We start from the raw sequence: 15171 nt of genomic DNA on the forward strand, positions 1-15171 counted from the left end.
CTTTATTAGCAAACGTCAGAAGGTTGGTAACAAAACGTACACTTGCTAAACAACTAATGAATCCATGTAACACTGCAAATAACATATGGAAGTTAAGGAATGTACTAAAAATAACTAATTAGCAACATAACCAATTAAAAAAAAATCAAAATCTAAAAATTGAATATGCATTTCATTCTACATTATATTGTAAGAACCAAGCTTACATGTATATCTGATCATAAAACAGTATTAATATCATTAAGAAAACTAATTTAAAAAAAAAAAAAAATACTCACGAATTTGAGCATATTCCAATCGAACACGTAGTCGTATGAAAAGCCTTGTCGATGGAAGAGGTTACGGAAGAGCTGCCTCAGGTACGAATAGTCTGGTTTGTCATCAAATCGCAGGGAACGACAGAAATTCAGATATGTGGAGAACTCCGCTAAAAGAACAGCAGAAACACTGGCTTAATACATTGGTTTTTTTTTGTTTTTAATAAATTCACGTCTCCATCTTGCCCCCTGAATATTTGGTTATGGTGCATACAGAGGCACACAGAGTCCCTCCAGCACCACACTACAAGACTTCATATGGCACCATACACTCAGGTTCTTCTCAGAAGCAAAAATCAGATCATTTGGCATCCGACAGTGGGATAGGGAGCGCACACTGTGCCCCTTCGTCTGACTTGTAAATCCCCTATATTCCCATACAGTCAGTACAGCAGGGTGTATATAACATGACAGCTGACATCAATGTGAGCCAACAGATTGGTACTGGAGGATGGAGGCAGCATGCAGAGCCTTAAGGGAAATCTGTCACGTTGAACATGCAGTTTGATCTGTGGACAGTATAGAGGAGGAGAATGATATATAGGTTTGTTGAAAAAGATTCAGTATAATCTATGTTTTTCTGCATTGAAATAATTGACACCTGCATGCATGAGTCCAGTGGGCGGTCCTTCTAGTGACTGAAAGCTGTATCTGCCTGCACAGTACAGGCAAGGCTGGCAATCACTGATAGGACCACCCACTGGACTCATACCTGCAAACACCAGGGATCTCAAAGGAATTGCATCATTTTAATCATTAAGGAAAGCTGCATTAGCCAAAATCTATCCCTTCTGCGCCCCATACACACACGTTCAGTTTGGCTAGCTGCGCACGCATTTTCAAACAGGAGACGGGATCAAACACGCTCCCTGTGGCTCATCTTCCATGAAAACAAAGTTTCTTCAGCTCTGATACTCAACATTCCCAATCCTTCTTTCTTTAGCCTTAAAGCCACCGAAAACGGGACTAAATTTGGCTGAACTGGCCAATATCGCCTGATGTTTATGGGGGTCTGCGGGGTCTCTTCCCTTATACAAGAAGATGTATGTCAGACAAGGATCCCACGTTAGATTTTCAGCAGCCGATCCTTCTGGTCTCCGACAGATAAGTCGCTTGCAGAGGAGCCTCACAGCGTCTCCACCATACAGACCACAGGAAGGCTCGGCCAAGCTTTCCTGTGTATGGAGGAGTCGGGCAGATTGCTGCTGGCTGAACAATCATTCAGCTGACCTTATGTGCGTAGTGACCTTAATCTGCCCACCTTAAATAAGATGCGGAGAGCAAAACCTTTTCTTCCATTATAAAAAGGACATATAACCTAACACAGAAGGACCCCATATCATCATCAACAATAGTCAGTATTTGCTCTTTTATTCCCTCTGCTCCCCAAGCTGCCAAACAGTTCCAGAGATATGTTTTTCCCCTCAGTGCTAATTTTATGGTCTATCAAGGTGGGGGTGCTCACAAGGTAATGATAAAGTGACACCTAGCCCCGCCCCAGAGGATCATGTAAGCCCCGCCCCAGAGGATCATGTAAGTTCTGCCCTCGGTAAAGACCATAATCATCTGCACTAAATCCAAAGTCTTATATCGCTGGAACTCTATAGTGCATTTAAAAAAAAAACAACAAAAAAAAAAAAACACACATCAAAACCGAATACTCCGTGTCATGAGGAGCAGCAAGAATAAAAAAGGAGCAAAAACTAGGCACTTTTGACCTGATGGCAGCTTCTCTTTAAATAGTGTCATTATCAAACACTTAAATTAGAACGTGCGCAAATCAATTTGGTGCAACGAAATATGCCACAACAAGCAAACAGAGGGGTCTCTCCCTTTTAGCGCTTTTTTTTTTTTTTAAACACTGGAGATGCCGATTTACAGCCCTGCAGGCAAAATAACACAATTTTCTGCTTTTCATCTACTGTATGGGAAGAACGTTATTTCAATGTTCTTGTGCGCACACGTCATCTGCCATAATGTGATCATGTAATGTAGCCACAGGGATGCAATAGGTGACGGAGCCAGAAGGGGGCATGATCGCTCTGTTAACCCTTGCAAGAACTCACAATGTCCGCATATTGCTAACCAAGGACCCAGCCCTGTGCAATGTGTAATTCTTAGACAATTTTCATATAGTATTTATGGCTGGGGTCACGCTGTCAGAGCTTGATCAGGGTCATCTCAATGTGGTGAGATTCTGTCGCATGAGAGAATCGCAGCTCAGGTGCAGAGAAGATGGAGAACTTCATTTCTCCATCTTCTCCATTGTCCGAGTGCGTATGAGTGTGCGTGATCAGATTCTCGGACGCACGCGCAGCATGCGGAGATTGTATCGTCATGCTAAATCGGTATGAGAAATTAATCGCTGATCTGCTAATACTTACAGGGGTAGCCTTTGCAGAGGACCTCAATAGGGGTTGACATTTTCTTCTCACTGATGCGCTCATACTTTTGCCGTTTGGTTGCAGCTTTCAATCCCTGCCAGGGCAGCGAGCCGAGGTTAAAGTACATAAGAACATATCCCAAACTCTCCAAGTCATCCCGACGACTTTGCTCTACAAGGAAAAAGTGAGGCCAACAAGAAGTTACCTTTCTGAAAATCCGTCATACAAGAGCTATGGAATATTGCTTAGCAATGGCATATACAAGTTAGTAAAACAGAGCTGGATTCTGGACAGATGTTACAAGTACACCGGCCTCATCAGGCAAACACCATGCATTATAATAAAGTTTCCAGATTGGATTGTGAAAACTGGAGACAAATCCGCTTTCACATATAATAATGCGATAGTTCCAATTTTACTTTTAACAAAGAATGTGAATATTCCGCTTGGTGAAGTCTTCAGGACAGTGGAACGGACCCTTTTACGAACCCGCGTCGCACATGCACGGCTGATGTGCATATGGCATATATGGAACGAGCTCCCGTGCTAGCCCCGAAAGCAACAATTTAGCCAAGTTCAAATCACAATTACTTGGACAACCTCTTTAAATAAAGTGACCAAGGCCAAATGACTGCAGGGCTCACATGACAGTGTCAAGTGAGCTCTGAGGAAAAGGCGCCAACATTGCTGGAACAGCGCTGGTGTGGGAGGGGAAGATCTTATTTTTACTTTACAAGATGGACCACTTTATTTAAAAATGGGTTGTATAGGTGGTGGACAACCCCTTCAAGTAACCATGGTTACACTTGTATTGTTCATAAAGTGGTCAAAAGCGGCGAGTGCTATATAAAGTGGAGAGGAGGAATGCCTTGGCAGGACACAAATATATGGCGGGTACATATTCCTACCATCACCCACCTATGCCCAGATGCGTATTTATAGAGGCGTATCTTGCAGTCCCGGTCAGGTTCTTGTTTTCTCGGTAGGGTATGTGTTGATGCGTCCGAGCATCGCGATATTTTTTGGCAAGGCCAAAATCAATGATGTACACCAAATTTCCCTTCTTTCCAAGTCCCATCAGAAAGTTGTCTGGTTTAACATCCCGATGAATAAAGTTCTTGGAATGAATGTACTCAATGCGACTTATCTGTAATACATGAAGAAAAAAGTCAGGAGACCTATACGGCATGTACAATACAGCTTTAAAATTAACACAATCCTCCTGTGAACAAATTAATTTTTGTTTGTCATTGAATGGCCATTCTTCCATTGACCTAGCAGTGAAAAAAAAAACCTGCAACTTTTTCTTCTGTTCATTTATTATTGGAGCTGTACGAGAACTTGTTTTTTGTGCAGTAATCTTTTTTTTTTTTTAGTGCCATTTTGGGGTCCATACGATATTTTGATCACTTTTTGTTGCTTTATTTTGTTTTTGGATTGGGACGGGAGGCGTAGCTACTGGAAAAGGGCAATTCTGTATTTCGGTTCTATTATATTATTATTATTAATTCTGCATTTGTTTACAGCAGTCAACAGAATACATAATTTTATATTTAGATTTTTTTTTCTCATAGAGCGGAAAGTTTCTTTCATTTATTTTGAAGGAGAAAAAATAAAGGGCTATTCACATTTTTCTCTTTTATATTTACAATATTTTTTATTTGTATTTGTTTATTTTCATTATATTATAATTATTTGTATATTTGCTTTACAGCATACACTATTTTATATCTTGATTTTTTTTCTCGCAGACCTGAAAGTTTCTTATTTTCTTTATTTTTAAAAGGGGAGAAAAAAAAAAAAAAGTGATTCAAATTTACTCTTTATATTTATAATTTTGTTTTGTAAACTGCTATACTTTCGTCCCCTTATGCTACGTTCCCAAGAGTTTTTCAAGGAGCAAAAAAAACAACAACAAACAAATAGCAACCTACAGTCCCAGCAAAGTGTATGGGATTTATAGAACTTTTATGGCCACTGTTTTTTTTTTTTTCTTTAATGCAGTGTAAACTGACCTGTGGTACATTTTTCAAATCCGCAACATGACAATTTCTCCTACCAGCACGCTGAGTGCTATGTGCAGATATTCCCCATAGACTTACATAGAATGTGGAAAATCCGCAGGTAAACACCACGTGTTTTTCCGTTATGGAATCGCACTAAAAGCATATGTAATCGGCACATGACTCAATAAAAGCCAAATAGAAGTAAGTATCAAACAAAGCTTTACTTAAAACATGACATACCAACGAGACAAAAACCGCAGCGGCAAAAAGGTGATAAACGCTGGCAAAAACTGCACTAAACAACGTAATAAAAAAAAAGAAAAGGCAAAGTAACCCAATTGACATAATAGGTGCAGAAATGCAGCAATATCAAAAACTCACTAACTACTCATGGTGGGAACTTAGCCTTAAGGGACCTGGACCTGCGATCCTGTCTCGTATATTCTAAACTGTAGGACATACTATGGTCGCCTATACTCCGCCTGTGACTCAGATGAAAAGCATCATTTAAAGGATTTGTCTCGAGTTTATGAATAGGTAAAATTGAAAAAGGTCCTTGTAAAAACAAGCAGATTTGCAATTTACGCCCAATTAAAAAATCCTCTCCGTTCCCAAGTACAGAGGCCTTTCTAATGCTATAGTTTACTTCTCGATGGCGGGGAGAGCGGTCACCCTGCAGTCCATACATGACCAAAGGAGCCCACTCTGAAGCCGGCTGGGTCAGTGAATGCGAGGTATAATGGTAGAAAGCACAGCTTGGTTCAGCAGCATGGCCATCCTGCTGGTCCAAAATGAGTGTTGATGAGTGTACGATCATCCCTCCCACTGGGGTAGGGAGCAGCGTACTCCTGAAGATGCCAACTTGAGAAAACACCTTTACATTCATTCAGCCTGTCAGCAGATTTTTACTATTTAATCTGAGGGCAGCATAACATACAGGCAGAGACTCCGATTCCAGGATGTGCCACTTGCTCAGCAGTTTGCCCTAGTTACAAAACAATCAGTATTTTATCAGTAGGAGATTATTACAGCAGGACTAGGTGTTGCGTGCTAGGCAGTCCAGCTAATCTGTGTAACCTCACCCCCACCACTGATCACTCTGTCAGCAACCTGCCAAACAGCGGAGGGGGCAGGGTTATACAGAGCTCAGCTACATCTACAGCAGATAAAGCAGGGATTCTATCAGAACAGCACCAAACAAAAGTAAGTGATAAATCGCTGGAATCGGGCTCTTTGCTCCTTTATCTTGCTGCTCTCTGATTACATTACAAAAACCTGCTGACAAATTCCTGTTCAGGGAATAAAAGTAGTACAACTCCAGACCTCGCTTCATAAATCAGCACCCCACATGTAACATACATGTGCAACATCATGTCAGGAATGGGTTCAAACGAGTTGTCCAACCCTAAAAAAAAAACTAACATGTAACAGCATTTGTGAGGAGAAGATAAAAAAAACCTGAGAAAACTATGCTTGCTTCTTTCCTCCATGGCTACAGAGCAGGGCTCATGGCTTTTATTTACAAGCTGCCGACACCTGACCGCTGCAGCCAATCAATACCATGTTACTAGAACCGCCGCCCGGCAATGGAAGTAGTATGGCACATGATCACTGGCAAAGGATACATGCCGGCCATTACTAAATAGACCAGGACACCTACTGGAGCTTCAATGCTGGATCATGCGAGTACAGTGTAGCTCATATTTTAACACATCCACTGCTGTTTTTTTTTTGTTTTTTTTAAAGATACGTTCTTTTTAAAGGGGTTGTCATCATAAAATAGACAATTGTTTGAATCCGTTTATGTGGCAATTTATACACAACATTTAGCTCCTTTCACGGTGGCCACTTGGGCTAATAATTTAAGAGTCCTACTTGTTGCGCACACAAGGGATGAGCTGTGACATTCTTGTGAATGATGGATATTGGTGTTATGTACTGTACACAGGTGCCACCTCTGATAATGAAATTGCTGAAAAGCTCTGTACAGAAAAGAAGTCCAGGAAAATGTCTATATGCGAGTGTGAAAACTGCAATATTTCTGATTTTTCATAAAATATTAGACAAGGATATGGAAGAATAATAGATTTTCATTTCAAATACATTTACGGTAACATTCAATCTGATTTAAACAATACCATAATGTAAAGTGCTGTGGAATATGCTGGTGCTATATAAATAAAAAAATATTATTATTATTATAAACAATAGGTCATCTGCCATCATTTGAGGTTTCAGCAAAGGCTACTCCGGCACCTAAAATGAAGGCATCGCTGTTCCCATATCAGAGAACCACTAGGGCTTGGGATTGGCTGCAGCGGTCAGCGAGTGAAACATCTGATGTCGCCTGACTGCTGCCGCCCATCCCAGACCAGCAGTTTTGTGACCGGGAAACGGGGACGTCCTCATTTCTGGACCATGGAGTTGCCAATGCTGGATCCTTGAAGATGGCAAATGGAAAGTTAATTTTACGGAATCCCTAGACTGTATTTAGAGCGAACACCTCCTCGGATGATCGCGATCCTGTATCCAATTCCTAAAAATAAAAAGATCATATAAATTCCTCCATCGTAGAGGCATCGTAATTACCATCTGATCGGCCAGGAGGAGCACCGTCTTCAGGCTGAACTTGCGAGAACAAAAATTGAAAAGGTCTTCTAGGCTAGGGCCAAGCAATTCCATCACCATCACGTTGTAATCTCCCTCGGCTCCACACCACTTGATAGAAGGAATTCCCACTGTCAGATAAGACGGTAATGGAAAGAGACAAAAGCAGATTGTCATCAGCAGCTGAGCTCCGAGGCCTGACGTAGACGGGACGTAGATGTGAGCACTAGCTATGTGGCCACCGTAGACGGGACGTAGATGTGAGCACTAGCTATGTGGCCACCGTAGACGGGACGTAGATGTGAGCACTAGCTATGTGGCCACCGTAGACGGGACGTAGATGTGAGCACTAGCTATGTGGCCACCGTAGACGGGACGTAGATGTGAGCACTAGCTATGTGGCCACCGCAGTAGACGGACGTAGATATGAGCACTAGCTATGTGGCCACCGCAGTAGACGGACGTAGATGTGAGCACTAGCTATGTGGCCACCGCAGTAGACGGACGTAGATATGAGCACTAGCTATGTGGCCACCGCAGTAGACGGGACGTAGATGTGAGCACTAGCTATGTGGCCACCGCAGTAGACGGGACGTAGATGTGAGCACTAGCTATGTGGCCACCGCAGTAGACGGGACGTAGATGTGAGCACTAGCTATGTGGCCACCGTAGACGGGACGTAGATGTGAGCACTAGCTATGTGGCCACCGCAGTAGACGGGACGTAGATGTGAGCACTAGCTATGTGGCCACCGCAGTAGACGGGACGTAGATGTGAGCACTAGCTATGTGGCCACCGTAGACGGGACGTAGATGTGAGCACTAGCTATGTGGCCACCGCAGTAGACGGGACGTAGATGTGAGCACTAGCTATGTGGCCACCGCAGTAGACGGGACGTAGATGTGAGCACTAGCTATGTGGCCACCGTAGACGGGACGTAGATATGAGCACTAGCTATGTGGCCACCGCAGTAGACGGGACGTAGATGTGAGCACTAGCTATGTGGCCACCGTAGACGGGACGTAGATATGAGCACTAGCTATGTGGCCACCGCAGTAGACGGGACGTAGATGTGAGCACTAGCTATGTGGCCACCGCAGTAGACGGGACGTAGATGTGAGCACTAGCTATGTGGCCACCGTAGACGGGACGTAGATGTGAGCACTAGCTATGTGGCCACCACAGTAGACGGGACGTAGATGTGAGCACTAGCTATGTGGCCACCGTAGACGGGACGTAGATGTGAGCACTAGCTATGTGGCCACCGTAGACAGGACGTAGATGTGAGCACTAGCTATGTGGCCAACGTAGACGGGACGTAGATGTGAGCACTAGCTATGTGGCCACCGCAGTAGACGGGACGTAGATGTGAGCACTAGCTATGTGGCCACCGTAGACGGGACGTAGATGTGAGCACTAGCTATGTGGCCACCGCAGTAGACGCTGTATTCTGGGATTAGGAGATCTCAAATCAAGCAAAATACAGTAATCGCAGTCTAGCTTACATTTCGTTTTTTACTTCTACAAAGGCAACCTCTATAGGGCTTAGAAAACTGGTAGCCTCCATTGGTAATGCTGAAGCCACAGGACCCTTAGTCCTCACCTCCCCCTTGCATCATCTTGTAGAATTTGCTCTCAATATGCAGCTGAGGGTGCTTTGTCTTCACACATTCCAGCTTAATGGCGACCTCCTCGCCGGTGGCAATATTTGCACCTGTGGAAACATGAGAAGCAAACAAATGTCTCCTGCTGTGTACATCACATCATAAAACTTGTCCGCACAGATCCCTCAATGATACAAATTACCCGTCTACCTTTCCTTCATGCAAATCGAGCTTTTACTTTCAAGGAGAACCCTTCATACAAGAGGCCTCCTGGTTCAAAATGTCAGAGCACCAGATCCACTCCTCGAGGTCATGTAGGACGTCACAGAATGTTGGTATCATAGACCAAATTTTCTGGACTCTATTTGGAGGAAATAAGCAGAGTGCCCTCCCACTGCACCTATGATTTTCTATGATTTTAAGAAATTATCTCAATAGTACAAAAAAAAGAAATAACCTTCCTGGTTATTTTCTCATTTTCTCCCTGCGGTGTTCAGTTAAGTGCGGGCACCGGGCACGGGCAGGTTAATAAACTCCATTAACCTGCATATTAACCTCCATGTTGGCAGGTCAATAGCATTTTTTTCGGATGACAGGTTCCCTTAAAAGTCCACACCAATCTGATGACAAGGATTTAAAAAAAAAAAAAAGAAAAAAAAAACCCCAAGGCAAACATACTGATGAAAATCAGATTGATTTTCTCACACCTAAAAAACTAAATGTCTGAATGAGCACCTAAGGAAAGTAAGGAAGGAATGACACTTCTATTGTTGCAGGGTCTGGAGTGGAAAACCTCTCCATGTTCGGTACTGGTGATTAATATCAGATGGGAAGGGTCCATCATCCGGCACCATCACCTATCAGCTGTTTGCAGCCCCAGCAGAGGTCGGCTGTAAACCGTATACGGAGTGGAACACAAGAGCGCCATCACGTGTCTAGTGGTCACTTCAGGGTACTGCTGATCAGCTCCTATTATGTCCCGCTCCATGAACAGTTGTTCTCAGCTTTAGCAGGGGCTGATGTACACAGATTTTGTGGGGTGCTTGGTGTTGGACTCCGACCAATCTGATACTGATGACCAATCCGTTCAAGATCAAATAGGTGGAAAATACCTTTAAGACGTTACGTTGGCAGCCATTAGGACAGGTCCTCCAGAGGGACAACCACTCTGCACAAGAGTTGATGATTCTGAACGGAGGATCTTCTGCTAGTAACTCAGATTATCCCATTTTCTAAATTAGACAAGCCCTTTAAGGGAGGCCATTGAGACTCCATATTAGATCACTTACTGTAGTGATTAGTAAGTTTGTGATTTTGCTTAGCAAGTCAGGCTATGACTTGTGGAGCCTCCATGCTCTCGAGAAGACCTGGCAGCATCCCATCAGTCAAAGGGCTTGTATTCTTGTGGCCACAGAGGAAAATGTTGCACAATTCCCAGACTTTACCAAACAAGTCCCATCTAATACCACCCTCTGTCCTACAAGAATGGCCCATATGTCATTGTGTAATATCTTGAAAAGACAGGATGGAGCACCATGTTCCTAGATTGTGTGGGCCTACAGATTGACTACTTTGCCTTCTTTCATTTACACACCAATGCTTACTCTAACAAAGCAATCAAGAACAACAAGGTTTAGGAATCTCCAACCGAGCAGAATTTAATTTAGCGGTGAAAGACTGTAGTAAGGTGAAGCATACATGGGGGCTTCCATACAGAGCAGATAGGATCCTTCAAGGGACCTCCAAGGAGATTGCCCTAAAGCACCAATGTACCTTTTAGACAAAAGGATGACGATTACCACTTCCAATACAAACCAAAGATCAAAAGGGGAGATTGTTACCCAGACGATCAATTCAGACACAACAAGGAAAACAAACTCTGCATCCATTGATCAATTGGCTGTGTCTTGTGACTCTTACCACCACCTGTGTTCTTCTGCCCTGATCTGCCGCCCCTCTAATGACTATTATTGAACATCTCACAAGTCTCATCCAGAATTCAATATACCTGTAGACGATCATGGAGTACAAGTACAATTACTCCCATAAAGATCTAGGAATCCTAGTATCAGGTTTTCATCATTCGATACTCTGCTTTATTATCTCTTATCAAAAGGTCTCTATTCTCAATTGACACCGGGTAAATTATTAGAAAACTGTTCAATACTTAAAGGGGTTGTTCAGGACTTTAGCACTGTTGGTCATCAATGTCCGATCAGTGGGGGTGCAATGAACGGTACCCCCTGATGATCAGCTGTTCCCGATGTCGGCAGCAGCCGGACTGCTCAGCACAGCCTTGTCAATAGTATATTGGCCGGGTACTAGACAATCGCCTCCAATTCAAATCAATAGGTGGCAGCTGTGCAGTACCCAGCCGCGCAGTACCCAGCCGCGCAGTACCCAGCCGCGCAGTACCCAGCCGCGGCCACTATTCTGCCGATGGAGCTGTGCAGCTCTGCAAATGAACAGTTCTGGCCGCCAAGGATACTCAAATTAGGCTACAATCACACATTCTTCCAAACAGCACACTTGAAAATAACCTGAACAATAGAGAATAATGGCACTAGTCACACAGCAAAAAGTGATGAGGAAAAAAAAAATGGCTATAAAATGAATGATTTTTTTGGGAAAAAAAAAAAATAATAATCAATCTGTACTTCTTGGATGTAAAAACTGACACTACTGTGTAAATGTAGCCATCCACCTATGATCAATTTAGGTGTTGGCCCCTAAGGCTCGGCTCACACTGCGTTTCTGCAGTGCGATCAGTTAATAAACCGCCAACACCACTGATTGGCATTTGTGTACACTGTGCATAGCCAGAAAATAGCCAATCGGGCGGGTTTACACAGAGCTCATGAGTAATGTAGAACTAAATGGCAGCTGTTTTTCTAGTCCTCAAGTGATAAAAAAAATACTGCCATTTAATCAGGGGTTTATCAAAATTAAGAAAAATAGCCCAGTAAGTGAAACCTCACTGGAATCCAGGTCTCTGCCTCTACATTATGCTGATAGATTAGACGGCAAAAACCTGGTGACAGATTCCCTTTAATTGACACTAATATGTCCGTCATTAACCACGGTCACACGACTAGCCTCTCTGTGTCAGAGGGGTATAAAATAATTGAGCATAAGTCAGAAAATATCACAAAAAAAAAAAAAAAAAATCCTAAATCCAACTGAGGAGACAACGGAGGTAAAGTAAAGTAAGCATTAATGAGGAGATGAAGGCAGATGTATAACTAAAGCAATGTAATGCTTGTGTGCCATCATGGAACATCACGGAATGTGAGAATGGAGATGGAACGATTCTGACAGAAATCCACAATAAATGGGCCCAAATTAGGCAAATCTAAGTAAACACGCAGAGGTCCTGGCTGGATCTCCTGTGGCCCTTGGGTGATACTGCTTTACATGTCTAATGAGAGATAAACCAGAAGCTGTGGGCCCGGCCCAGCAGATGGGGGCAGTCACAGCGGGGAGGACAGCGGAGAGGGGGCAGGGAGCTGCTCTCCTCCTCCCATCATGTGCACACAGATCCCTCATGTCTCCAGCCTTCTCTGCTCCCTCACAATCCATAAACAGCCCCATTGCTGAGCCCAGGCCGCACGATAGCCAACATGGCTGTATGAGCAGCTGCAGAGCCCCCAGCAAGGACCCCTTACACTGCAGCTGTCCCCCCTTTCCACGCTCTCTATAATGGCAAGAAACATCCTGTTTTCCCTTCTCCACAGCACAGAAATCAGCTCCCGAGCTCTGGGGAATACTGGGGATATCCTTCCTATTACAGAAAGAGCCAGGCAACACAGGAGTCACAGCGGTTACATGTACAACCCAAACATATCCCCGCTATCATATATTGGGGGCCTCCTAGCAAATTGGTCCTTACAAATGACATCCATGCTTCGTCCATTTTTCACTGACTTGAGTAGTCAAGTCCTATCCGCCAAACAGCAGAGTGAACAAGTCTATAGAGTAGAACGCGTCAAGGAAAAAAAGCACTGACCTCTAAATAAATCAGAAAAAGTCAAATAAAAAAGATCATATTCTAATTCTGTCCAGGTCCAGCACCTGCAAACTACTCCAACCTTGATGACATCTCACATGGCCGCTGCAGCCAATCACTGATCTCAGTGACTAGCTGCAGCGGTTATGGGAGCCGCTTTGGTTAGTTTACATTACTGGTGTCGTTTGGGGTCCACTTTTCTAAAAAGGGGACAGCCCGCTTTAGCATTATATCCTCAGGAAGGATATAATGGAACTAGAGAGAGTACAAAGGAGGGCAACAAAATTAATAAAGGGGATGGGAGAACTACAATACCCAGATAGATTAGCGAAATTAGGATTATTTAGTCTAGAAAAAAGACGACTGAGGGGCGATCTAATAACCATGTATAAGTATATAAGGGGACAATACAAATATCTCGCTGAGGATCTGTTTATACCAAGGAAGGTGACGGGCACAAGGGGGCATTCTTTGCGTCTGGAGGAGAGAAGGTTTTTCCACCAACATAGAAGAGGATTCTTTACTGTTAGGGCAGTGAGAATCTGGAATTGCTTGCCTGAGGAGGTGGTGATGGCGAACTCAGTCGAGGGGTTCAAGAGAGGCCTGGATGTCTTCCTGGAGCAGAACAATATTGTATCATACAATTATTAGGTTCTGTAGAAGGACGTAGATCTGGGTATTTATTATGATGGAATATAGGCTGAACTGGATGGACAAATGTCTTTTTTCGGCCTTACTAACTATGTTACTATGTTACTATGTAGCATCAGCAGGATCCGCCAATGCCATATATGCAGCATGGGAATTACGTGGCACCCCCCATGAAGATCATAGAATGTTTAGAGTTGGAAGGGACCTCCTGGGTCATCGTGTCCAACCCCCTGCTCAAAGCAGGATTCACCAAATCATCCCAGACACATGTCTGTCCAGCCTCTGTTTGAAGACTTCCATTGAAGGAGAACTCACCACCTCTCGCGGCAGCCTGCTCCACTCATTGATCACCCTCACGGTCAGAAAGTTTTCTCTAAGATCAGGCATGTTGCTACATACTATATATTCCGTACTGGGAAATACTGGCAGCAGCTCGCCTGCCTCTCCCATGTTGAATAATTAATGTTTGCTTTGTGCAAAAATCATCTAAAAGGGTGTTCAGCCAACAGCGAAGCTTTGTGGACAACAAAGTATTGTGACACATACACATTGCACCTACAGGGGCTTCTAGGACCCCTCATTCTAGATCCATCGGCATTCACATGACATTCATTCCCCCTTTGCACACAGAACACCTTCCAATCTTCTGAAAAGGTTCTTTTTACAAGATTTCGGAGTCTAGGGGAACTTTTGCCCCTTCATCCAGAAGAGCATTTGTGAGGTCACACCCGGTTGTTGGAGAAGAGGCCGAGCTCACAAGCTCCATTCTAGTTCATCCTCGCCATTACTATAAAACATAGCCGGACTGTCCATTCAACAAAGGGACTTTTACTTTTAGTGTCACCTCCAGTTCCTCATATTTTTGGCAGAAAACAGGGTCCTCACGCCTCTAATATGAATTGTTGAATTATTCCTTACTCTAATCAGGATTGCCAAAAGTCCAGAAATTCCCTAGACCGGACGTAAAAATTGGACACACTTTTTTTTGCACCGTCTCTAAAATAACCATTTAAGGCAGGGGTGTCAAACTGCATTCCTCGAGGGCTGCAAACAGGTCATGTTTTCAGGATTTCCATGTACTGCACAGGTGATAATTTAATCACCTACACAAATAATGAGTTGGTGATTAAATTATCACCTGTGCAGTACAAGGAAATCCTGAAAACATGACCCGTTTGCAGCCCTTGAGGAATGCAGTTTGACACCCCTGATTTAAGGCATCCCTGATTTTTTTTTTGTGTTTGAGACTGAAGAAACATACAGATTGTTTAGATTAATCAATTTTGCAGTAAATGCAATTGATATCTTCGTATCAGAAATTTGGGCTGTAAACTCCCATCACTCATAATCAGATATTTTTAATGGTTTTCCAATGTGTCCTTAAAAAAATATTGTCTGTCCGTGATTTTATGATAAACTGTCCAGGAAAAATATAAAAGTCAAGTTGGCAACCCCGGACTGTAATGTCTGACCCTTATTGTACATTTCTATGGAATATGTTGGCACTATATAAATGAATTAAAATTAGTATTGTCATCCTGAAAGTGCTGAGGTCAGTGCTCCTTGCAGAACATATTTCCACATCTCCAGAGTCCA

The 15171-nt window shown here is 43.3% G+C and overlaps 1 protein-coding gene across 1 annotated transcript in view; it reads right to left on the bottom strand.

Moving 5' to 3' along the window:
* Nucleotides 1–15171, bottom strand: part of CSNK1E (casein kinase 1 epsilon) — a 60188-nt gene that overhangs the window by 12626 nt on the left and 32391 nt on the right. The window contains exons 3-7 of the mRNA XM_069736971.1: nt 8918–9028; nt 7297–7445; nt 3620–3848; nt 2702–2872; nt 279–427 (exon numbers count right to left, since the gene is read on the bottom strand). Of these exons, the coding sequence (XP_069593072.1) occupies nt 279–427; nt 2702–2872; nt 3620–3848; nt 7297–7445; nt 8918–9028 (809 nt within the window). The remainder of the gene's footprint in view (nt 1–278; nt 428–2701; nt 2873–3619; nt 3849–7296; nt 7446–8917; nt 9029–15171) is intronic.

Source organism: Ranitomeya imitator, chromosome 8, assembly GCF_032444005.1.
Source record: "Ranitomeya imitator isolate aRanImi1 chromosome 8, aRanImi1.pri, whole genome shotgun sequence".
In the NCBI taxonomy this organism is placed as follows: Eukaryota; Metazoa; Chordata; class Amphibia; order Anura; family Dendrobatidae; genus Ranitomeya; species Ranitomeya imitator.